We start from the raw sequence: 26,213 nt of genomic DNA, 5'->3' as shown, positions 1-26,213 counted from the left end.
TTTGATATACCTGGTCATGGACAGACTCTGAGAAAGTCACATTTCCGCTGACACCTGAAAGATAATAAAGAACCAGCCATGCAAAGAGCCAGAGAAAGACTTCCATTTTTCTGAAAGAGCACAGGCAAAGGCTTCAAGGTGAGAAAGGGGACCACAGACTAAATGAGGGGAGCCTGGCATGAGACGAGGGTGGAGAGAGAAGTAGGCCCAGATCACACAGGGCTGGAGAGTCCTGGTAAGGAGATTAGAATTTTTTTCCCAACAGTAAAAGGAGGCCATTAACAGTTTTTAAGTAGGAGTCTGATTTTATAAATTTCTGTGTGTAAAATGGACTGTAGTCGAGCAAGAATGGAATCAGGGTAGCCAATTGGAAGGCGACCGGTATTAGAGCCTTGAACAAGGGTGATGGTGGTTGAATAGAAAGGGACAAGGGTGGAAGATGTTTAGGAGGTAGATCCAACTGGATTTGCCAGTAGATTGGATATAGGAAATGAAGACATATGCAATCCATAACTGGAGACCAAGTATAAAATCTAAAAGTCTTCCTTTGTTGAGGATTCATCAAACTTGGACAGACCTGTCCCCATTCAGCACTGTATTAGAATTTGCGCATTTGAAATTGAGTTAAAACCAATCTGGTCTCCACAAGATTAGACATGGGGAATCTCCTTGGTGGGCCATTCATTCCACAGCAGGTAGCATCCTGATCAAAAGGCTGGTAGAGTAAGGAGAAAAGAGAGACCTAGCTATCATAGAATATGGGGGACAGAGAACACAATTTGTGATGCCTTAAAAAAAATAAAAGCCACAGGTGGGTTAAAGCAAACTAGGAAATCTGAAGTAAAGGAGCAAATATCTTCCTCTGTGCAACTTTCAAATGAGATATACAGGGTTTGGCTGTGGGAGGGGGTGTATATATAGACACAAATGATAAAGAGAATATGGTGAATGATCATGTCTATGGGTGTTCTTAGCGCTATTCTTATAAATGTTCTGTTGGAAAATATTTCCAAAGAAAAAAACTTTTTAAAAAGCATGTGGTCATAGTTTTCTTGACCCCTGATGCTCCTTATGGGTATTTAGAGAGCCATAATGATAAGAGAGGGAAGTAGGAATTCCTGGCTCCTCTTGGTGCTGATAGAAGTAAAAAACCAACAAAGTCTTGAAGCCCTGCTTCACAGCCAGTGGCAAATGGGAGGGCCTGGCCAGCAGCACTTGCCAGCAAATTCTCCAGAAGACTTAACCAGACAAGCCACAAATCAGCAACCCTTACTTGGCACAAAACTCTAGTGCCCAGGAGGAAACAAGGCAGCAAGAACTCATAGGGTAGAACCAGATCAAAAGTCCCTCCTTTCCAGCACAAGCCATCCCTCATGAGCATGCAAGCATCCCTCTACTTCCAGATGCCAGTCTAAGGAAGGAGGAGGGCCCAGGGGACTCCTGGAGAGAAGGGAGAGAAAGCGCCCCCAACAGAAGTTTGAACTTGGAATTAACTGAATATTCACAGGAAAAGGCCTATAGTAAACCAGAAGAGAAGTGGTAAATTTAATTATCCTCCTCACCTCATTCCAAAGCAGCTGATATTAGTTGAAATCAGTTGTAGAAATTCAGAGGAATTGTGTTTTTGCACATTACATTGGTAAATTTTGACCGTTGCAGCCATTAAATTGCTCATTGACAACAGTTCCAACTGGAAAATGCACAAGGGGTGTGGAGGTAACCCTGTGTGTGTGTGTGTGTGTGTGTGTGTGTGTGTGTGTGTTCATGTGCACGTGCATGCAAGCACACACAAAGAAAAATGTCTGGAGTAAAATCAACCAAAATGTTAGCAGGGATGAGATAACAGGTGATTTTCATCTTTACACTTGTATTTATTGTATGCATTTTGAGTTAGCGACAATCGTGCCTCAGATAAACCTCCTTGGCTATAGTACTGCCACTGCACAAAGCTGTTGTATGCATTTTGAGAAGGGAATGTTTATTACTTTTATGTTTTCCTGAAAAGGAAATCTCATCAGAGAACAAGGCAGCATGCCACACCCTATTCCATCACAAGTCCTTAAAGAATTCCTTGCTGCCCCATCCATGTCAGCAATGGAGCAGGGCTCCAAATGGAGAAACACCCAATTGATGGGTTTGGGTGACGTTGGCTGAGTGCAGTTTCATACACAGTTGTCTGCCTTCCTCAAGTGCAAACCCAAGGCTTGCACTCCTTTGCAGTGATTCCTTGACCTTGCTACCCTGGCTTTGCCTTGATCTCTGCTGCTGCCTTGCATTGCTTAACTTTTTTTTTTTTTCATTGCTTAACTTTTTTAAAAAACTTTTCCTATCTACTAATTGTTCCAAAATCTTGAAACGCTCATTCTTTAAAGAGTCTGACTTCTCAGCCAAGCGTCTATACTCCCTAAATGAACACGTCTGACAGATGGATGCAGCCTCTTCATCTTACTCTTGCTCTCTTTTCTTAATTTTACTCTTTGTCTGACTTTCTTTAACCCTCTCCCTTTTGCATCTTGTTTTTCTTTCAAAAGATAGATTATCACATGACAATATTCCCCTGTTTATATATATAAGCTGATAATAGGCCTCTAGAGAAGAAGGAGCCCCAGGGATGGAGCCAAGGGGACTAGGGTCTTAGGTATCCTATTATAATATAAAAATCTTATCCCCAGAGTCAAAGACATTGCTCTCTGCTCTCTCTTTCTCTCTCTCTCTCTCTCTCTCTCTCTCTCTCTCTCTCACACACACACACACATACACACACACAGTAGTTATTTGCAGATGTCTACATTTTACATGAGCCACTATTCTCCTTTTAAACTTAAAAATTAAGAACAAACAATGCTTTTTGGAAAAAGATAACTTGCATTCCTCTTACTCGTCTTGAACCTGGTTGAGTTGACTACGAGTTGAATTCAACTCAGCATCTATTTGTTGAATGTCCTGATCCCGAACACCAGACTCTTTATGTTTCTCCTTATCAAATGTGTCCTGGAATGATACACAAATCAAAAATAGTCTTGAATATATTAAATAGCATGATGGGTTGCAACACATTGCACTGAGCAAAAGAAAAACAAGCACAAAAGTACACAAATCCATAGTTCCATTTATAGGCTGTTCTAGTGCAAGCAAAATTAATCTAGAATGATAAAACTCAGAAGAGTGGTTGCCTGATGGGGAGGGATAGGTGACTGGGAAGTGACACAGGAAATGCTCTGGAGAGATGGAAATATTTTAGAACCTAATAGGGTATGGGTTACATGGATATCATCAACCTATGGATTTCACTGCAAGTAAATGATACCTCAATTTTTTTATGGCACATCATTTTTTTTAAAAGCCATTGGAATATCATCCCATATCTTCATACTCAGAATAGCACCCACAGGGTAAAAATCTAAGTAGCATGTGAAAATCCCCAGGGAAGAAAAATTTGCTTAGAAACAACTGCTATCTATGGTTAGATATGCTAACATATCTAACCTTATGTTAGTTGTTCCTGCACGTTTATCACATTTAATTCTCAAAATGGCCCTATTGGGTCAACAAAAGCATTGCCTCCACTCAGCAAGCGAGACAACCTACCCAGAACCCTAGAAGAGTGACAAGAATTTTGCCCTGTGACCTCCAAGCAGGAACCCTTCTGCCCCTGCCCCCTAAGGCTGCTAAGAAAAGACTCTCTACGTGCCTTAATTTTAGAAAAGACTTCATCTAAATCCACATAAATGTTCACAATCAAGGTTACCAATGTTTAGAGATGTTAATGCCTTAAGCAAGGTGTGTGTTCTCCTTCCAGTCTGGGCTTCAACTGTCTAAAAGCTGACCCCATTGCACAGAAATCACCCCCCTATCAACTGCAAGTGAGGATACTCTGTCAGTCTCTAAGAACTAAGTTTCCACTGGGTGTTATACTATACGTTGGCAAGTCGAACTTCAATAAAAAATATATTTTAAAAAAAGAAGTTTTCAATTAGTTTCACTTCATTCTTTCAGAATATGGAGCTTTCCCCCACCTCATGGTCTCTTTCTGCGGCCCCATGGTACCCTAAGTGTCTGTGTGCCTACTCTGTCATTCCAAAGCTCTTATTTAGTGCCTAGGGTGGGCAATGTCCCAGATGTGGAACATCACCAGGGCCTTCTTACAGCTGAGGAAGCAGAGGTTCACTGATTTGCCTCAGGTCATACCCTGGGAAAGAGACAAAGCTGAGAATTGAACGCAGGTCTGTTTGAAGACAAAGCTCAAGCCGTTGTGCCACATACTACTGCACCCAGAAACTCACCTTGTGTACCTGTGTCCCCGTTCCCCAAGTAGAGCAGAGTCCCTCAGTAGGGTAAAAGCCATATCTTAGATATGTTCCCGGAGCCAGATTGGGTTGCTGAAAGTCAAGGGTGATCCTTGAGCATCCCTACCTGCAGAGAGGGGACCTTGCTGTCAACAGGTTTTCCCAGGGAAGCTGCAGTAAAGGAGGCTTCCAGCCAAGGCAGTAGGCGCGATTTGATTATTTCCACACCATCATAATGACCGCCTAAAAGAACCCACAAATCGGGGCAGGGAGAGAAGTTCAGCCACACAGTGTGAAAGCACAAAGAACAAAAGTAAAAGAAGGGAGAGCCCGACGGGAAAGCACGGGCCCTTCTCACCTTCTTGGGCTGCAGCGGTGAGGATCCTAAAGAGCTGTCCTTGCACTTTGGAAATTTGTTCGATGAACTCAAGGCATTGACAGAGATTTTGATCACATGTGTTTGTCTACAAAAATCAAAACAGAAAATCAGTGCCTTTCCTTTCTACTGGGACCCTCTGCAGGTAGACAGAGGCCGCCTGGCTCCGGTATGCTCCCAGGCGCAGAGACTGCCCTTTGTCCATCAAAACGTCTTTTCCCTTTCCTCCTGGGCACACAGCTAGACCACTTTCCCCAGCTTTCCTGGCAGTTGGTGCAGCTGTGGAACTGAGTTCCAGTCCTTGGGACTAGAAGTGATATGTGCCATTTCCAGGTAGACCCAGAAAAAAGCCCCTTGAGTGATGCTCTTCTCTCTCTCCTTCCCCATCTTCCAGCCAGCTGCGGAGGGCCCAGCAGAGGACCCCAAGGGCATAAAGGGTGGTGGAGCCACAAGATTTGAAAGGCTACTCATTGAACACTTGCAATGACTGTCACATACTCAAGAAAGTGTATGTATATGTGCATGTGTCTCTGTGTGCATAAAGCCACAGAGATGTGTTTTAATAGCAATACCCCTGGACTTCCTTCCTACTCAATGGAACCCTGCAAAAAATCCTCTTATAAAGTGAATAGACGGGATCCCTGGGTGGCGCAGCGGTTTGGCGCCTGCCTTTGGCCCAGAGCGCGGTCCTGGAGACCCGGGATCGAATCCTACATCGGGCTCCCGGTGCATGGAGCCTGCTTCTCCCTCTGCCTGTGTCTCTGCCTCTCTCTCTCTCTCACTGTGTGCCTATCATAAATAAATAAAAGTTTAAAAAAAATTAAAAAAAAAATAAAGTGAATAGACCCTTTGTGACACAAACTACTGTGTCCTGATTTACCTGCTTTATGGATCCATGTCTTCTACCCAAGTTCATTATGGCCATAAAGAACACTACTCGTTAACAGTAAGAAGGTACTGGGGGGGTGAGGATACCATGGAGAAGAAGACAAAAGAGACGGCCGGGGCTCTATGGCACATGCAGACCGGGAGGGGAGGTAGCAGTGTAGATAGTTCCAGGCGATGGAAAATGTGAGCCACAGTCTACTCCAGGGCCTACAACCTGGGAAGTCAGGGAGTTCTGAGAGGAAGTGAAATCTAGGCAAGGAGAAAGCAAGCAGATTTGGGGGGTTTCGACATCCACAGAACATGGCGAAACCGAGAGCTGGGCCTTTAGCTATTATTCTTTCTCAAGCCATGGAAAGGCAGGATCTGTGGGTGCTGGGGATCCTGAGGCAGGAAGCAGGGCACCAGAAGGATAGAAATGAGAACAAAGAGGAAGAGCGACCTCCAGGCAAAATGCTACAAGTCAAATGCATGTGTGTGCCCTCAGGGGAAGTGGTGCAGGCAGGCCGTAAGCTCCTGCGGGCAGAGGCTGTGGGCCTGGTCTCTGGAGTCAAACCCAGTTAAGTACTGGACAACAAGAAGATTCACGTATTTTGTGTTCATCACATAACTCCTATGCACCAGGCATTTTTTTTTTTAAGACTTTATTTCTTTACTTGAGAGTGAGAGCTAGAGAGAGGATGCAAGCACACACAGGGAGGGGAGAGAGAGAAGCAGACATCCTGCTGAGCAGGGAGCAGGTCCAGGCTTCATCCCAGGACCCTGGGATAATGACCTGAGCTGAAGGCAGAGGCCTAACTGACTAAGCCACCCGGGCGCCCCCACCCCAGGCTATTGGTGCCTTCCGTACAGAAGCTCAGTGAAGCTCCAATAGCAATGCACTGTGAAGTAGGAGCAGCACTGTTATCACCCGCATTTTCAGATGACAAAACTGAGATGCAGAAAGGTTAAATAACCTGTTCAAGGTTACCTAGCCAGTAAAACAGCAGAACTGAACCTGGTGCCCATGCTCTGAAGATCATAATTAGTGCTGGGAGCAGAGGGAGGACAGGATGATGCGACATGAGTGAATGGGGAGGACCATCAGGAAAAGCTGCCCTGGAAGGGCAGGATTCAGAGTAGTAGAGAGAAGACGGTGATCCCCAGGGAGATCAGCAGGGGCAAAGGCCCTGTGGTGGGGACAGGAGCGAATTTAGTCACCTTGAGAACCAAAAGTAAGTGTGTAGGGTAAAAGCACAGAAGGTGAGAGAGGTTGGCAGGACAGGTCCCGGAGGACCTTGCAAGCCTGGGAAGGAGGCTGGATGGGGTGGACTCATGGCGCCCTAGGGCGAGCTGCGAGCTTAGGTCCACGCTGGTGACAGCACTGGTGACAAGCTCTGTTATGGCAGTTAAGTCTGATGCAGCCATTTGTCTCTGTGTCTCATCCTTCCATCTCCTTCTCCTAAAAAGACAAGGAGCTCTTTTTAAAAATCCCTTTGTCTCTTCTATGTCTCTATCGGTTGCCACTGGTATGTCTAACAAATCAAAGGGCTCCAAAGTATTTGACAAATGAATGAATGAACGAACGAATGAATGAATGAATGAATGACTTACCAGCGTAGTACTGACATCGTCAGAACATTTGGAACCCCCAGCTGAACAGCTGTGCCCATTCCTCCCTCGCTGAAGCCCTTGGCCTTGCCCATATGCCTGCACTTACCACGGTGAACCTGTTACAAACAGCTTTGGCCCCTGACTAGACCCCTGACAGGCTGAGTGTCCAGGAGCGGGCCTGAGGGTCCAACGGACCCGAATGATTACATCTCACCATTCTGGGCAATCCTACCCAGGTTACTTGACTTTCCTGAGCCCATTTCTTCTCCAGAAAAATGGGGATAATGCCTTGCAGAGGAGAATTAAACCCAAATATTGCATATCTAGCACCTCAGAGACAGAGGGCACTCCACAGTTGGTACCTAGGAGGTATTATGGGTTACTGAAAGGAGCAGTGGGCACAGAAATAAGGCAAACCTGGGTTCAAATACCGCGTCCCACGTATTTGCTGTATTCTCAGAAAAGGTATTTTATTTTATTATTTTTTTTTTTTTTAGAAAAGGTGTTTTAAATATGAGCCTCTGTTTACTCCTATTTAGTAACATGCTGGTCTCATGAGCTAACTTAGGTGCAGAGTAGAGGAGGGACAGAATAATTAAAAGTATTATTGTAGTATTACCACCATCTGCTTCTATGCCTTACCCAGTGCCTGGTACAAAGGAGGTGCCCAAAGGAATGTCTGTTAAGTGGATTTGTACACACAACTTAAATCACAGAAGAGAATATACAGTATAGGACAGCTCCTGCTCCCAAGACCTGTCACCACATGCTGCAGCTTCTCACACAAAGCATCACACAAGACACTCAAGTTGCAAGGGAGCCCATAAAATAAATAGAGCCAAGATACGAACTAATTATGCTGTTTCCTAAATTCCAATGTCCATGCCTTCATAAATCAGTGAGTTCCTATTCTTTGCAAGGCCTTGGGCTGAGCCCAGAAAATAAAGCTACTAAAAAAATTAAAAGTTGCCTATCAGTGAGCTCACCAGCTGGGGAAGAGGGGTGAAAAATGGGAGAGTACAGAGGATTAATAGTTATCTTCAAGTTTATTAAGTGCTCTAGGTGGGTCGTGAGCTGTAGGAGGAGCAAAGCATGCCCTAGTGCAGTGAAGGGCAAGAAATTAAGGTATTTCCAGAGAAGGAACAGCAGGTACCAAGGCAGGGAGCAGCAAGGTGTACCACAGAGGCAAGTGGGATACATTTGGTCCAGAGACCAAATAATGATAAACTTAATTTGCCACATGAAGGGCTCTGAGCTTTATCCTGCCACTGAGAGACTGGAGGGAGCAGATGGAGGAAAGTGGTGACGTCATCCAACTTACTTTGTGTTTTACAAAAATCACTCTGGCAAAAGCCGATCACATAAAGTTCAGATGAGAGGGTGAGCCTGGTGGGAAGGGGGGCAGTTGTAAACATGTGGCTGAGCGATGCTGAGGGTTGTGGAGATGCCAAGGGCCCCCTGAAGGCCCTTCCCAGCCCTAAATCACATCTGTGTCAGCCAAGGTCCCACTGGTTCTAGCATTACCTACAGAGGATGTCAGAAGGTTTGAAATAGAAAAGAGGTGTCCAAGGGATGGGTTCTGTTCTCAGACAATGTAGGGGATCTGCAGAACATTCAGGGAGAGCTGTCTGGTAAAAGTACCTAACCACTCTTGAGCACTTACTTTGTGCCAGCCAAGCCCTGTGTTGAGAGCTTTGAATACAGTTTCACATAATCCTCAAAATAACCTTACAAACTGGATACCATCCATCATCCCTAATTCACCAATGAGGAAAATCAAGATCTTAAGCAATTTGGAGAAAAGGTGGTTGAGCTGGAAACTAAGCCTGTTCCTGCAGCCTTTGAGGCAGAGCCAGGCTCTCAACCATGGCACTGTACCCAGAATAGAAGGAAAAGACTCTGGATCTCAGCAGAGAGGTAGGGGCTGGAAGTGTGGTTCTGGAAGCTTCAGCAGATGGAGAGAGGGGAACCCATGTGCATAGATGAGATCCCCAGGGCAGGAGAAGGCAAAGGGCAGGGCTGAGGGCAGTTTTGCTGTTTCAGAAACTGGCTGAGGAAGAAGGGCCAGTAAATGAAAACAAAACAAGAGCAGTGAGAAATAAGAGGACAGCCAAGAAGGGAGGTAAAGAACCAGGAAACCAGAGATGGAGATGGTTTATTCTCTGCTTCACTTATGCTTTTAGGCTCTCAACAAATTTTTATGGAGGAGACTACTGTGTGCCAGATTCTAGAAGTACCATGAAGGGTAAGAGAGCCTCTTCTCTCAAGGAATTTATAGTCTAAGAGAAACATGTAAATAAATGCAAAACCAGAATTACTTGCTATGATAAAAGTAGGTCTAGATTTCACAGGTGAGGCTCAAAAGAAGAAGTGGTGGGGGGCCAAGAAGATTCAGGAAGGCCTTCACTGAAGAGCTCTGTGGGCTCTCATTCCTATTTTCTAATTGCTCTAGTGTAAGGCCTGAGCATTGAAAAGTTTTTTTAAAGTTTTCTGAATGATTTTTATGGGCAACCAAAAGTGCAAACCACAGCTCGAATGGGAAGGGAGATCAATTTAATGAGTCTAGGGACGTTTAGGTGGCTCAGCAGTTGAGCGAAGGGAAAAATGGGGGCTACCTGACAGATATTTAACAGTAGAATCCTGAGGGTGTGATGAACCCATTTGTGAGGCATGGTGGAGAGAGGGGGCCCCAGGTTTCAGGCTTGGACCACAGCAGGCAATGCGGTGCCATTGCCCGACCACAGGACACAAGTGGAGAACCAGCAAGGTGAGAGAGGGGGAAACTAGTCCTGTTGGGTTGGTGTTGGGTTGGGGGATGTCTAGAGCATCCACATGTTGCAAGCTGGAAGGCGGCTGGTTGGCTAGGTCGGGGGCTCTGAAGAAAGCCCAACCTGGAGATAGATTTCACGGTCACTCACATCGGGGAAGTAGCTAAAGCTATAGAACTTGGTGCATCAATTGCCTGCAGAAAATCCAAGGAGATAAGAACCAGGAAAAAGAAGTAGGGCTTGGCTATCAGGTGGCCTCTGGGGACCATGAGAGAACAGTGACAGCAGAATGGTGTGGGGTTACTTGATGTATTTCCACATTGCACGGGGTTGAGGGAGCAAATGGAAGCAAGGAAGGAGTAAAGACTATGAGGATAGATGAGTCTTTGAAGAAGTTCCTTGGTGCGGGAAGGAGAGCAATGGGACAGTGGCTTCATTCCCATCCTTTCAAGGTCCCCACTCTCTTGCCCAAACAAAAGTTCCCAATAATATCAAGCCTAAATATTGCCCCATTTCCCAATACCTTGCCAACATGCATCCACATGACTTGTCCAGCCTTACTTCCCTCTGCTCCCGCTCAGCAACTCTCTTCACTGCAGCCACACCCCTGCCTTGCCTTTGCACACGTAACATGTGTACTAGAACCACCACCAACCTTGATGCCTTTGACGTCCTTTACTTGGGAGCAGCCTTGACCTTACCATTTCTCCTTGTGACAGCCTGATCATCCAAGCCTCTACCAATGGGTCTTTCACATCTTTGATCCTATTCCTCACCTTGAATCACCTCCACAACATGGAAGAGAGAACACTTTTCATCATTACATTAATCAAATTTATCACTAAATATCCTTCATCAATTTGCAAGTTGGCTGGAAAAGCTATTTAAACCCATCGATTTCAGCACAAAATACAGTGATTTACATTTTAAGAAACCTCAGTCTAGGGACCCCTGGGTGGTTCAACAGCTGAGCGTCTGCCTTTGGCTCAGAGTGTGATCCTAGTCTGGGATCAAGCTCTACATCAGGCTTCCTGCAAGGAGCCTGCTTCTCCCTCTGCCTATGTCTCTGCCTCTCCCTCTGTGTCTCTCATGAATAAACAAATAAAAGCTTTAAAAAATAAAACCAAAATATTGAATTTTAGTTATAAGACAGCTTAAATATACCCCAACATTTTAGCAAAAGCTTCTATTTAGACCTCTCCGCAGGATTTTAGCGTCTCAGCCTGCGGTTAATATCTCTATTGGATTTCTTTCATTAATTATTTTCCTTAAATATTAAGCAATGATGATATTTCCATTAACATGTTTGTCTAAGAAGAAGCGAAGAAAGGGAAATTAAAAAGATGATAGACCCTCTGTTAAAAATAATCTGTCTTAATCACTCGTCAATTTCTTTCCTAGCCATGAATTCCTCATTAGTAGCTGTGGCAGAAACAGTAGCACCAATCAAATATTCCACATGCTTTCCATTTCTCAGGCTCTTTTACAATTAGATTGGAGCCACATAACAATTCCGGCCTAGGGAAGATGAGTGAAAGTGATATATATAATTTAGGTGCTCTCTCTCCTCCCCTACCGACCTTTGAGATCCTGTGAAGAGATGACTGGTCCACGAGGTAGAGGGCAACTGAACCCAAGCCAATTGTGGAAGAGAGTTTTCACTGGACTTTGCATGAATGAGAAATCTCTTTTATGCAAGTTTAGGCACTAAGATTTGGATTTTTATTCATTACTGCAGCATAGTAGTAAAAAGATAAAGGGAAGAAAACGTGTTTTCTATAACTTTACTAGATTGAATCCCCAGGAATGTAGAAATGTGTTGACTATGGGGAAGGGCAAAGGCAGCCAGGGAGTCTGTTTGAAGACACCATAGCAACTACAAGAGCCCTTTTGTATTGACAGTCAGGGACATTTTGTCATATAGGCAACGTCTATTTCAACCACAAAGAGTATCCTATGACAGAGGGACTCCTCCCTGAGATCTCCTTTTTTATGTACTAATATTGAATATGCTGTTTTCACTTAAGAGGGCAGCTTTCTATAGCACAAGGGAGTCATGCAAGAGGATGCATCATCAGCTTTCTCTATCATCCCCACTCACATATCAGATAATCAAAAGTTTCCAGAATGTAATGTCCTGGTGTCTATTATCAAGAAGTGGAATCCTATTCTCTCTTAGGGATGGGTGATCAAGGGTATAGTAAGGTCTTACCATTTGCTCCTCTAATTATATATAGTACATTTTAAAAAGTAATCAATCGCAGAGCATCTGACCAAAGGCATCTCCCTAGTCCACAAGACTCTGGGTAGAAACAAAAGAATCTCAGGAGGAGGAGCATTTCAGCCCAGAGCTGACCTTCTCCAGGTACTGCTAACATTGGAGGGAAGTTAACTCTTCTTCTTAACATCTCTATGGGTTAATTAGGTCATCAGAACCCAGTTCTGCATAGGTGGTGATTTGACCCTTTTGTAGAGTTGACCAAGAGGACCATATAGATGTTGCATGATCAACTGGGGGCATTTTGGGGCAGCATACTCCTTCTTACTTGAAGGATGCTTCTCAGAGTCTGACCTTGTTTACAGGTCTCCAAAAAGCATGACGCTTTTGGTTCCCCCCCCCCCCCACCATTGCTCCTAAGATAAAGTCCAAACTCCTTAATATACCACCCAAAGCCTCTACCCTCTGGCCCAACAACCCCACCTCCTCAGCCTCATCTCACTTCCACTCCTTGCCTTGAACCATTCACAGGCTTCCCCAAATAGGCCAGCTTCTTCATGCCTCCCTGCTTTTTACACATGCTGTTTCCTTTACCCTTCATCCTCTTCTCCAACTGGAAGTCTATCATTAGGATGCAACTGACATTTCTAGTCCCAGCACTGAGCACAGACACATCATAAACTCTGAAAAAACTATTAAGTTAATCAATAAATGTACATTGCCAAATGTGTAAATATAGTGTCTAGTCCAATAACCATTTATTGAGTGAATTATTAAGCTCTTAATAATTGGCTCAGTTCTTGGTTGAACAATAAGAGATTTTCTATGGCTTTTTCACCAACATACTCAATAACCACAAAGACGGAAAAACAATTTTGAAGGTACATGTTTGTACCAAGCTGTCCCTGAACAGCCAATGGAATCCAAGTTTTAAAGACCAAGTAATACAATAATTCAACTTCTCTTTAGTAACTAAAAGAAAGTGAATTGGCAGTGTTTGCTGTTGCATTTATTAGGTTTCTCTAGTGGGGTTTTGAAAAATATCCCTCCTCATAATTTGTTTTTAATGAATAAATTTTTTAAAAAAAATCAAGCAAGTTGTGATTCTGCCTAGGGCCCAGAAGATTATTAGATGTTGTAAGATTAAAATCCAGCCAACAAATAAAAATCAAAAGCTTTGGGGCAGAAAATTACATTTTTAAAAAATTTACTGTGTCTGACAACATACATAGGACACGATGAAAAGATGGTGGTGATGGACAGATTAAGGCAGAGGAAATGGGAATCCATATGAAGGAAATTATAGGACAGAAAGAAGAAAAACTAAATAGGATCTGTTAATCCAAATGAAGGAAAATGAAAATTTTGCATTGTGTTTTAGAACTAATCTATTCAAGTTATTGATCTTTTTCACTGAAAATAAATTGTTTCACAAGGGGATGATTTTAATCACATTCTTAATTCTAGTGTAGTATTTATGGTCTTTTATTTTGCTTGAGTTTAGTTAGAACTAAATCAATGTGGTCACAGTCAACAAAATCAACTTTCCGTAACAAACATAATTTAAAGCTTTTAATGAAAAAACCTCTACAACCAACATTTTAATAATGTAGTTTGCTACAATGACTATTCTGTATCTCAAGATTTCAAGGAAAAAGTCCTTGGAACTAGTAAAACAAACTTGCAGTATTACAGGAAACATCTTAGCAGTTGACCAAAACCCACACTATAGGTGACAAGTTATTAAATAAGTCTAGATGTAACCTAAATTTTGGTAGGTGGCTTATAGATATTTTCTTATCCTCTGCCTTTCACCACATACACACACACCAAAAACAACAACAACAACAACAACAACAACAACAAAAACTATTAAAAACACTTGCATCCTCTCAATTGTGCCCCTACTTGGAAATCCTGGCTTTTGGATTCAATTCCAATTTCAATAAAGGCTGAAATAAAGATACTGGAGGACCATCTTTAATTCTACACTGGATATGAGGTTTTTAAGAAGAGAAATGAGTCCAAGAACCCGGATGTCTGGGAGAATGGTGGTGGCACTCAGTCAGTCATTATTTTCTGAGCACTACTAGGAGGCAGGCATTATTCTAAGTGCCGGAAATACAGTGATGAGCAGGAAAAGGGAGAAATCTTGGCCCTCTGGAGCTTACCTTTTAGTGGGAAAAGGAGAAGGAAAGATTGACAATTCAGTAAAAGAATAAGTAAAAATGAGAAGATGTAGCTATCACAGAAGTAATAAGGCAGAAAAGGGACACAGTGAGTGCCAGCGGCAGGGGTGGGAGATGGTAATTGTGAACAGAGTGGTTTCTCCTGAGAAGGTGACATTTAAACAAAGACTTAAGGAGGAGAGAAAGTGAAAATGTTGATATCTTACTTAAATATCCACAGGCAAAAGTTTTCCAGGCAGAGGGGAACAGAGAGTGCAAAACGTCCTGAAACAGGAGACTGGCTGGTATGCTCTAGACTTCTGTCCAATAGAGTAGCTACTATCCATATGTGACTATCTGGGTTTAAATTAATTAAACTTTAATGAAATTTACTTTTTAAAATTTAAATGAAACTTAAAATTCAGTTCCTTAATTTGCACTTGCCACAATTCTAGTACCAAATAACCACCATATTGGACAGTGCCTGTATAGACCATGTCCAATCCTAGAAAGTTCTATTGGACAGCTTTGCCAATAGAAAGAGCAACAAGACCAATATTGCTGCAGTAGATTAAGGGAGTAACAGATGAGGTCAGAGTTTAAAGGAGCACAATTGTGTAGGACTTTGATAGTCATTGTAGGAACTTTGGCTTTTATTCTAGGTGGGATAGAAAGTCTGAGGATTTTATCAGAGAGGTAACTTGATCTGACTTGACATTTAGGATAATCACTTTGAGATATTTTTATAATAATCTAGATGAACGATGATGGAAGGATGGTTATAGCAGAGGTGGTGAAAGGATTCTGTGTGCATTTTGAAGTAGGTGCCAACAGATTAAGCAGGTGAACTTGTTGTGAGGTGTGTCAAGATGAAGACAGTGAAGTCAAGAGGCCAGTGTTCATGGCATGGGCGAAGCTAAGTTAGATTTTAGACTGATTGGACTTCAAGATAATGATAGCAACAACTGAAAATGTCTAAAAGGCAATCGGAGAAGTGAGCTCAGATGAGAACAGGCCCTGAATACAGATATGAGATTCATGGGCTTATATGTGGGAGAGAAGCAAGGATGGAGGCCCAAGAGAAGATTGATAAAGTCTTGAATAATTACTATAGGAGGGAAGTGGACAAGGCAAGGAGACAAACTGTTAGAGCCTTAGAAGAATGGAGATGTCAACAGCCAAATGCAACAGAAACACTAGACAGCCCAGGAGAAATGATCATACAGAGAAATGGTCACAGATTTTTTTTAGAAAGGCATTGGTCTCTAAAAGTGCATTCTCTATGAAGGTGGGGGGATGAGCCTGGCATGGGGGAGAGAATCTAGATTGAAATAGTTTGTAGATAGACCACTGTTACTAAGAAAGGGAAGTGTAATAAACTTTGGCATGTCTTAGTACTTATGTGTAGTTTCTAAAAAAATCATTTGATTCAGCAAAATGGTAGTGTCATTTATGTTAAACATGGTCTTGTGACAAACCGAATCTATTTTTTTGTAAAAAAAAAAAAAAAACCTTATTATTATATTTTTAAGTAATTGAGGCTTAAACTTAACAACCCCAAGATCGAGAGCCTCAAGCTCTCTCTCCTGGCTGAGCCAGCCAGGCACCCCCAAAACTGAATGTACTTTTTAACATTCAGAGTTTACTTAGGTCACAGGGTAATAACAAGAAAAAGGATGGAAGGAGGGAAGGAAAGAAAGAAGGGAGGGAGGGAGGAAGGAAAGGAAAGGAAAGGAAAGGAAAGGAAAGGAAAGGAAAGGAAAGGAAAGGAAAGGAAGACGGAAATGGAAGAAGGAAGGAAGAAAAAGAAAGGAAGGAAAAGAGAGGAGGGAGGGAGAAAAGAAAGAGAAGGAGGGGAGAAAAAAGGAAGGAAAGAAATAGAAAGAATATGCTATAAGATGTAGTAGGAGGTAAATGTCAATTTTCCTGCGATCTTATAAAATTAAATTAAAGTAAAATTAAAAAAAAAAAACACAGACCACAAAAAAATGGGTGGCTCAGTGGTTTAGCACCTTCCTTCCGCCCAGGGTGTGATCCTGGCGTCCAGGGATCGAGTCCCACATCGGGCTCCCTGCGTGCAGCCTGCTTCTCCCTCTGCCTGTGCCTCTGCCTCTCTCTTTCTCTCTCTCTCTCTGTCTCTCATGAATAAATAAAATAAAATAAAATAATTAAAAAAAAAAACACAGTCCTGCAATCTTGATGGGGAAGGAATAGTCACAGTGCTCATTCTTTAAAAGTGGGCAGAGGTGGTAAATACTCAGCAGCAGAGAGGGGGGGCGAGGAGAAAGCTCTAAGTGCTGTTGGAGCTCCCCTCCACCACAGGAGCCCTGGTCCAAGGGGGAACGCGGAAGCCCAGAGACTCAGACGGCATCCAGTTGCATTTGTCCTGGTAGGATTTCAGAAACAAGCGGATTTAAATTCAAAAAAAAAAAAAAGAGAGAGAGAGAGAAATTTGAGATCCTAGAAAGAACTTCGCGTATCATCTGGTTGAGCGAGTCTCTCCTATTTAACAGACGAGGTACCGAGACGCACGGAGGGGACATGCATGGGCGCAGGCGCCTCCGCGGGTCTGTGCGGCGCCGGCCCTCGAACCCGCGGTGGCGGAGGGGGGCTGGGTGCAGGGCCGCAGGCGCCCCACGCTCCGCCCCGCCCTTCCACTCGCTGAACCTCTGCGCCTCCCCTGCTTAAGACGCACGGGTCAACCTGAGCAGATGCAACACTGAGTTGCACTGGGTGGTGGTGGTGGTAGGTGGCGGCGGGGGGGGGGGGGGGGGCGATTAATGGGACTTAAGGAGCTCTATGGGTTCGATGCCAGAACGCCGGCTTCCTACAGAAGCCCTGGCCCCAGGCCTCCCGAAGTCGGCACATGCCTGAAGCCCGCAACGTTGACAAGTGTCCATGTCACTGCCATCTGGGGGTATTTTTTATAAAAAGTCATTTGGGGAATATAAATAATAGTGAAAGGGAATAGAAGGGAAGGGAGAAGAAATGGGTAGGAAATATCAGAAAGGGAGACAGAACATGAAGACTCCTAACTCTGGGAAACGAACTAGGGGTGATGGAAGGGGAGGAGGGCGGGGGGTGGGGGTGAGTGGGTGACGGGCACTGAGGGGGGCACTTGACGGGATGAGCACTGGGTGTTATTCTGTATGTTGGCAAATTGAACACCAATAAAAAATAAATTTATTATTAAAAAATAATAATAATAAAACAAAATAATAAAATAAAATAAAATAAAATAAAATAAAATAAAATAAAATAAATAAAATAAAATAAAATAAAATAAAATATCACCGCGAGACAACCCCCGCTGCCCCCGAGCCTCGCGGGGAGGCAGGACCAGGGCTGCGCTGCGAGCTGGGGACCCGGACGCGCCCCGTTGCTAGGGCCGCCAGCGTCCTTGGTTACCGCGCGGGGGTGGGGCGGGGAGGGCGCCCTGGGACCCGCGGGGCGTCTGCGGCCCCGCGCCCCCCCCCCACCCCCGCCATCCGGGTCCGGGGCGGCCCCCGAGCGAGCCCCAGGAGGCCCCCGCCGGGACAGGAGCGCCCCCGCCCCGCCCCGACTCACGCTGTACTCCGTCCGCCAGCGCTCCAGCTGCTCGTGCAGGGTCCGGAGCGGCTCGCCGGAGACCAGCCTCCTGAGGTTCTCTGCCATCGCTCCCTCCTCCCCGCGGCGGCGCGCTGGGCGGCGGAGACCGAGCGCAGGACGGCGGGCGGGTGGCCGGTGCGGCGGGAGGCGTGTTCTCTCTCCGGGGGGGCGGGGGGCTCAGAGCGCGGCGGGAGCTTCCATCCTCCCCGCTCGGGTCAGACGGGGCAGGGTGCCCTGGGCCACAGCCGCCGCGCCTCAGCCGCTGCCCCCGCCGCCGCCCAGAGTCCCCCCGCCCCCCAAATACCGGGCGATTATTAAACAAACCTTGACGTGGGCGGCCGGCTGCTAGGGACGCGCACTGCGCAAGCCTTGGCAACGCCGGGCGCGGCGGCCCGCGGGGACTGCAATTCCCACCCGCCTACCCCCCACCTCCCACCTCCCACCCCCCACCCCCGGGGCCGGGCACCTGCCCTGGAGCGCCCTGGCGCTGCTCCTGCTGCTGCTGCTGCTGCTCCTGCTGCTGCTGCTCCTGCTCGCGGATGGCTAGGCTGCCCGAGGCCCCGCACACTCCGCGCGTGGCCCGGGCCGGGGTGCCGAGACTACCGAGGGCGCCCACTCCACCCCTTGATGGACCAAGACTCGCCTGCAGTGTGGGATGGGGGCTCCCCGAGGCCTCCTGCCTGGAAAAGCAAAGGTGGTTTCTCCGTGGACAGTTTGGTTAGGCAGTAGGTAAGCACCTAGCCTAGGCGGTAGGTAAGCACCTATTTGGCGCCTAGGCAGTAGGTAAAGCAGTAGGTAAGCACCTAGCCTAGGCAGTAGGTTAGCACCTACCTGGCACCTTCCTCGGTCCTCTAACTTCTCAGGCCTTCAGTGCTTCCCTTGTAATACTCAGGATCTGCAGGGTGCCCGAGTCAGTAGATTGGAAGCTCCGGGAATGTTCACAAATCCAAGGTGATCCCTCGGGTTTGGACATTATTTGGTGTCGTTTTAGGATCACTGATCGCTCTCAAGTTTCACTTACTTCTCATTCTCTAACAAACTTTGTGAAAGTTTCAGACCCCGTTTGGCACTATTTCAAAAGGGTGTGTTAATGCCACAGTGATCGTTTAAACTGCTTTAGAAATGAAACAATTTAAACCATCATTAAGCAGTTTAGAAGCCCTTATTTTATATGCTTCAAATGATGAGCTGATTGCAAATCGTCCTTATCTAGTCATTAAAACAGCAGGAATGGATCGGAGCCTCAGGTAGCCAGCTCGTTTAATTCAGTTCCATTTCTTTAGGTACTTGAAAATATATGAACATTGCACATGTACAAATATGATAATATTCAAAATTATACCACTTTTTTTAAAATTTCTCTTCATTACCGTGGTTTTACTGTCCTCCAGTAAAAATGAGAGGCTTATTTCTGGAGCCTGTGTTGCTACCATCTTCTGTAGACTACAAAATAAGAACTATAAAAGTTCTTATCACAAGGAAAAAAAATTGTGGCTATGTGTAGTAATGGATGGAGTATTGTGTTGGTCATTTCACATTATATGCAAATATTGAATCATTATGTTGTACACGTGAAACTAATATAATTACTTTTGTCATTTATATCTCAATAAAAACAAAAACAATAAGGACCATAAGGGTACATGACACATTTTATCATAGTAGAGCAATAATTACTAAAGTAAGAGAAAAAATCAGAAAACCTAAGTATTCATTAGTTCCTTCCTTTAAAAAATATATTAAGAAGAAGGAAAGGGATGGAGAAAAATTCCACAGCTCTCTTAATTTGGAGCTAATAATTGCATATTTCAATAGGCGGTTGGCATCTTTGAGCAGTCCTACTTATTTATTCATAAAAAACAAGATGCAATATTTGCTTATGTAAGATTAGTGGTTAAGTCCTCTTCCTTGCTGTGGGCTCTTTAACTGCTACTCCTTGGTTACATTATAAACAAGGAACAATAGTTCTTACTTCACAGGATTATTGTGAGACTAAATTTTAAAAATTCCTGTGAAGTGTTTAACAGTGTATTACTACAATGTAGATCACAGTATTGTATTTAACGGTGATAACTAGTTTGGAAACAATCTAAATCAACAATACAGTGACGGTTGAGCAAATCCTTCCATTCAATGTTGCACAATGCAAATCTCGTTACTGAAGAATATCTAGTATCTAGGAATTCTCACTATAAAGTTAAGTGAAAAAAAGCAGGAACACTAAATTATATATATATTGTTATACAGTATAAACCCAAAGCATGATTATCAACTACTTTGCTCCTTTACACTTTTCTGATTTTCCGAATTTCTACCATGAACACTGATTGCTTTTATGAAAACTTATTCAGAAGCAGAATTACCCAAAGGATCTTACCACCTTCAGAAAAATGTTAGCCCAAATATCAATATTAAGTTGACTCAAAACAGAATGTGCTTTGACCAGATGTCCAAATTACTAATTGAATAGTCTTAGAGTCTTAGAATAGAATGGATCTTTGAAATCACTTTAGAGTTTGCTACCTGAAACTGTTTATCTCTACATATGCTCTAGCCCCACAGCTGGATTCAAGACCCTTACAGCCTGGAGTCATTTCGTGTACCACTTGGTTTCCCCAGAACTCTGCAGCACGTGCGCCATGTGTAGTAGGAACTTCACGTTTATCAATAACAAAGCATCATAGTCAACAATGACTCAAAACAAAGTGTTTTAGAAATTTATTCATTATTTATTCCCTGCTACTTCCAAAGGAGGATCTGAGATAACTTATAGTAAAACACTTGTAGAAAATATCATTGTTAGATCAGAAATATTTTTGTAGTGCAAAAAGCAAATATGCCCCCAGTGTAAGCCTATGTATTAAGATTGAGCTTTATTTAACATTTAACCTGCACTTTATGAAAGCCATGCAGAAAGGAAAATGACTTTTATGATTATTGTTGAGTTTAAAAGTACACAACCACTTCTTTTAATGGAAACACATTTTCCTGGTACCAATTCCAAAATACGTTTATTCTTTTCTAAAGAGCCTAGAATAATACAGATGACAGTGTACCTCCCCCACTTTTCTTTTCTTTTCTTTCTTTTTTTTTTTTTTTTTTTTTTTTTTACCAAATACAGCAAGAGTCTTGATGTGATTGTTTCTTGTGGTCACCTTTGATCAATGCTGAGGGGGTGACACTAGAACACATGTCATCAAAGAGAGGGCCAAGCAATTGATACCCCATTTCTTAGCTCTCTAGTGATGCTACCCAGTAACAAACTTAGAACTTCCATACTGGTAGGAATAAGTGGACATCCTCATAAGTGCCCTTAATAATGGTCCCCTCCACAGAGCTTCTGTTGGGTGCTGGATAGCAATCAATTTAAGAGAGAGCTGAAGCCTGGAGTGCATAATAGTCTGTGTTGCAGATGAAAGAAGAAGCCATATGCCTCATATCACAAGCGTGAAGCCAACAAGGTTGAGACTCTATTTTAAAAGTCTACTTTTGGGGGATCCCCGGGTGGCTCAGTGGTTTAGCGCCTGCCTCCGGCCCAGGTCATGATCCTGGAGTCCCAGGATCAAGTCCCAAGATCAAGTCCCACATCGGGCTCCCTGCGTGGAGTCTGCTTCTCCCTCTGCCTTTGTCTCTGCCTCTCTCTTTCTCTCTCTCATGAATAAATAAATAAAGCCTTTTTTAAAAAAGCCTACTTTTTTATACCAATGGAAGAAAACATCAGATTAGTAAAGGCTTTATTTGGAAAATATTTTTTGTCTCAATTCGATTCTTTTAGGATACTATCACTAGGCAATTATTTGGGAAGAAAAGATAAAATCAAATTTTTCTTTTGTGGTACACTATAAAGTATATTGCAGAAGTTGAAAAAACAATAAACTTGGATCATGATGGACACTCTTGCTTTATCTCACCCTCTGCCAATTAGTGGTTTCTTGTGATTTTACAGAAGTCTTTAATCACCCTGAACTTCACTTTTATTCCATCTACATAATGAAAAACATGGACTAGATCAGCTCTAAGCAATCTCTTGCACTTCTGACGTTCTTTAATGCTGGTTGTTTCCTTTGTTTGCTTCTTTTAACATACTGGTTGTAGTTGAGATTGAGCAAATCATGCCCTTTATTTCAATTCTTGGTTCACAGTTCAGCTTGGGTCAATTCTTGCATACAATTTATCCTGCAGGGTTGCAGGAAGAACTAGTGCACTTAACCTCCAGGAAATAAGCAAGGGGTTTCTCTATAGTTGCACTTTTAATAAATTTAAACCTACCTAAAACTGACAAAATCTTCCTAACTCCAACCCCCCACCCCTACCCCAGGCTCTCAGAGCTCATCCCTGCTCTTGTTTATGCTCTTTCTCCTCTCACTTTTGGAGGTGTTGATATTGTTGCAATTATCACATTATATTAAACTTATTTGTCTGCCTCCTGTATAAGCTTGTAAGCTTCCTGAATAGAGGGAGGTTTATTTGGCTTTCCTCCACATAGGAACGGACACATTCTAGGCCCTCTATAAAAGTTTGTTGAACCAAACTGCTAATAAGTGAAAGAAAGAAAAAAAGAAAGGAGGAAAGGAGGAGAGGATTGGCTGCTTTATATCTGATGTCATAATCCTGTTGAGGCAAGAGACAGCAAATTTAACAGCCAGTTGGTGGTTCTTATGGCATCATAATTCCACCACTAGCTAGGAGCCATTTGTTCTAGAGAAGTGTCATGTGATAAAAGTCTGGACGGATTAGGAAAAGTCCATAATTTGGCCCACTCTGAATTTTACCTGCATCAGTCAACTGGAAAGATTTTTAGTTAGAGATTTTTAAGAAACCAAGAAAAGATTAACTGAATCCACTCAGTGTCATGAGAGGTGTGTATATACATAGTTCAACACTACATGAAACATAAATATATACAACAAACTGCAAGGATATACAGTGGAATCCTCATGATTTTCAGTTCTTCCTCATTAAGTACAGTTGCATTTAGCCAGTGTGGTTACAAGAATCACTCTGTTCAGCTCTGGCCTGGACGCTTTTACCGGTGCCCCAGATACTAATCTGTGTGCCATGCTATTCTTGTCCTACAGCTGTCTGTGTTAGGACATTGCTCCTTTAGGGTAGGGCCTATTGGCATCAGAAGAGAATCTTTTAACCTTTTCTCACCCACTAGCATGAAGCTTCCTTTAAATCCAGTTGTCATTGGTGGTATTGCTCAGATGCTTTGTCTCCACTCGCAGGTAGCAAAATACTCATTTATCCATTTACTTCGTGTTCTTCAGTCTGAGTGCTCCCTATACGCATTTTATCAGCTTCATTGGGCCCTTTTTGTTCTTTGCTACATTGCAAGAAAGGAAAAGATTTGAAGAGTTTAAGGGGCATCTGGGTGGCTCAGTCAGTTAGGTATCTACCTTCGGCTCAGGTCATGATCCCATCCCTGCTGAGAGCCTCCTTCTCCCTTCCCCTCTCTCCCTCCTCACTGTGCTGGCTTTCGCTTAGATAAAATATTTTTAAAAGTAAAAGATTTTAAAAGAAAAAAAGAAAACACCACCCATTGGAGAAAGAACTAATTGGTTGGGATCTGAACTGAAGGCAGGTTCCCCCACTGCACAGAAGCAGGGATGCTGTTTCCTGTGTCATACCAATAAGCATTCCCTGCTCAAAGCAACAGTTCAGGATTTTTCTGTAAAATTATTTCATGCCCCTTATTGGTTAAACTATAAAAACAAGAGGAAAATTTTAATATCGCAACTGTATCACCTTAGCACCTAAACTATAGAGCTTTTGTAGCAAATACAGATAAGAAGGGGGGGGGCGGAGCCAATTCAGTGCGAGTTTTGAGAGCCACAAGGTAGCCCTCCTATCTCAACCCAGGTCTTAATTATCATTGTGATGGAATATTGAGGCATCCTTGTCCTCAATGTTTTCAGCTCTGCTAGCTAAATGCAATGGCAAATACTTGGCTCTGAAAATGGCCATCGAAGGGGTTCACTTAGGATATTTTAAGCTGTTGCAAATGTGCACTGGGTGTGATCTACACTGTAGGATGTCCTTAAGCATCCTGGGAGAGGACCTGGGACAGCATGAGGGCGGTCCCTAAGATGAAGGATGTTGAAATAGGTTTTTTCATCACATTTGATAAACATTTACTGAATTTCTAGGCAACAGAAACATTTACCATAATCATAAGGCAAGATTAGACTTGATCTCTGCTCCCTAGCATCTCATAATCTATTCAGAAAAGAGATACATAACCATAGATCAATGTGAAAGTTGTAACAGTAAATATAAAATTCTCTGGAAACACTATCCTTCCCCTACTTCCTCCTCTAGCTTCTTGAAGAAAGGGCCAGAGGAAGTTACAGAAGAGACTGACATTTATTGTCAGATCTGGAAGGATGGAGAGGAGTTTCACCAGGAAGAGATGGAACAGAATGGACAGTAGCAAAGAGGCATGAAATCGCATGGAGAGGCAGGGAAGGATGAATGCTAGTCCAGTGTGACTGTAGGGAATTCAGGGAATCAGAGCCAAGACTGGGAAGATAATCCTGGGTTCAACTGTGATTCAGTCTTGTATATCAGGCTGAAGTCGATCATTATTTTGTAGGCAATAGGGAAGCAGCACAGGGCTATAAACAGAAAAAATGGTCTTTTTGATATCATGTTGGTGCTCGTAGAGGTGAAGTTTGGAGCTAGGCTGGACCCAGAAAGAGCTCTTAGGAGACAAGATTTGAGAGTTATTGAGGCTCTTCCATGGAGTAATGCATGGTGAGCATTAGAGTGGACATGTATCAGAGACATTCAGATGTTAGTAATATTTTTTACCCAGCAGAAGAAAATTAATCCAGCATTCATTCATCAGAATTATTAAGTACATTTACTTGGATCCTATAGTATGTTCAGGATTTGGAGCACAGAAGTGGTAACACATTGACACTGCTTTGTAAGGAACTTACAGTACACTCTGGGACAAACTGTACATGCATGAAAAGTAAAATAACACGCTAGCGTATTATGGAGTATCCAAAGGGCATCATAGCAAATCAGTGCAATAACAACTACTGAGGGCCAGAGATATCAGAAATTTGGGATGAGGAGAAAAATTATGAAGGGCTTCCCAGAAAAGATATCCTTTGAGCTGAGTCCTTGTAGACAAGTAGAAGAATAGCTAGATAAAATAGAGAAATAGCCACATGTGCAAAAGCACAGACATTAAGAACTTGATGCACTCAGGCAAATACATGGGAACTACAAATACTACACATGGCTGGAGAGAAGATGAGTTTGTAAAGGGGCAGGAAAGGAGGATAGAAAGAGGTAGACGGGGACCAAAAAGTACAGAACTGTATGTGCTAAGATAGACTTTCATTGTAAAAGTTATCGGAGGATTTTAAAGTTCAAAGAGTATCATGATCGGGTTTGTAGTTTTTTTTAAGATTTTTATTTATTTACTCATGAGAGACACACAGAGAGAGAGAGAGAGAGAGGCAGAGACACAGGCAGAGGGAGAAGCAGGCTCCATGCAGGGAGCCTGATGTGGGACTCGATCCCCGGTCTCCAGGATCAGGCCTGGGCTAAAGGCAGGCGCTAAACCGCTAGGCCACCCAAGCATCCCTGGGTTTGTCTGTTTTTTTTTTCTTAAAAATCACACTACAAATAGTATAGAATGACTTTGCAAGTTTCTGACTGGATGGTGGTATCATTCACTAAGGGAACATGCAAAGAGCAGATGAAGGGGAAAGATTTTAAGCCCAATTTTTTGACTTGTTGGGCTTGAAGTGTAAGTTTCCCAAGGGCTACTGTAACAAATCTGATAGCCTCCAAGAACAGAAATTTATTTTCTCACAGTTCTGGAGGTTAGAACTCAGAAAATCAGCAGGGTTCCTTCTGGAAGCTCTCTGGGAGAATCTGATCCATGCCTCTCTCCTAGCGTCTGGTGACAAGTTTTGGCATTTCTTGCCTCGTAGAAACATTACTCTGATCTCTGCCTCTGTCTTCACATGGTCTTCTTCTCTGCCTGTGCCTTTGTCCTCTCCTCTTTGAAGGACACCAGTCATGAGATTTAGACCCCAACCCAAATCCAGGGTGATCTCTCTTGAGATCCTCAACTTATTTATATCTGCAAAGACCCTATTTCAAAATTCAAAATAACATCACATGTATAGGTCCTGGTGATTAGGATTTGGATATATTTTTGCGTGGGGGGGGGACAGTATTTAATGTGTTATAAAGCGAATGAAGGAATAGCTGTCTTCATAATCTGATTAATACTCTAGCTTTAGTGTGCATGTCCAAAGGTAAAAGGAAATGCAGAATTAAAGACAAGAGTTAAGGGGCAGACCA

At 43.4% G+C, this 26,213-nt stretch overlaps 1 protein-coding gene and 1 long non-coding RNA gene across 4 annotated transcripts in view; one reads left to right on the top strand and one right to left on the bottom strand.

Moving 5' to 3' along the window:
• SPATA18 (spermatogenesis associated 18) overlaps positions 1-18,156 on the bottom strand; it is a 36,643-nt gene extending 18,487 nt beyond the window's left edge. For 2 of the 3 annotated variants that reach the window (XR_012007107.1, XM_072775028.1), the window contains exons 1-4: positions 17,862-18,156; positions 4,645-4,750; positions 4,414-4,529; positions 2,879-2,991 (exon numbers count right to left, since the gene is read on the bottom strand). Coding sequence is in view for 2 of the 3 variants with exons in the window: in XM_072775028.1 (XP_072631129.1) it covers positions 2,879-2,991; positions 4,414-4,529; positions 4,645-4,750; positions 17,862-17,948 (422 nt within the window). In the remaining variant the exon portion in view is untranslated. The remainder of the gene's footprint in view (positions 1-2,878; positions 2,992-4,413; positions 4,530-4,644; positions 4,751-17,861) is intronic. The other variant, XM_072775027.1, reaches the window with a different exon arrangement.
• LOC140604071 (uncharacterized) lies at positions 17,725-20,587 on the top strand. Its single transcript, XR_012007108.1, has 2 exons — positions 17,725-18,611; positions 20,437-20,587. It is a non-coding gene; the product is annotated as an uncharacterized lncRNA (long non-coding RNA).
• The last annotated feature ends 5,626 nt before the right edge of the window (positions 20,588-26,213 follow it).

The sequence above is a fragment of the Canis lupus genome, chromosome 14 (assembly GCF_048164855.1).
Source record: "Canis lupus baileyi chromosome 14, mCanLup2.hap1, whole genome shotgun sequence".
NCBI classification, from domain to species: Eukaryota; Metazoa; Chordata; class Mammalia; order Carnivora; family Canidae; genus Canis; species Canis lupus.
This window is presented reverse-complemented; position numbering and strand designations above follow the sequence as displayed.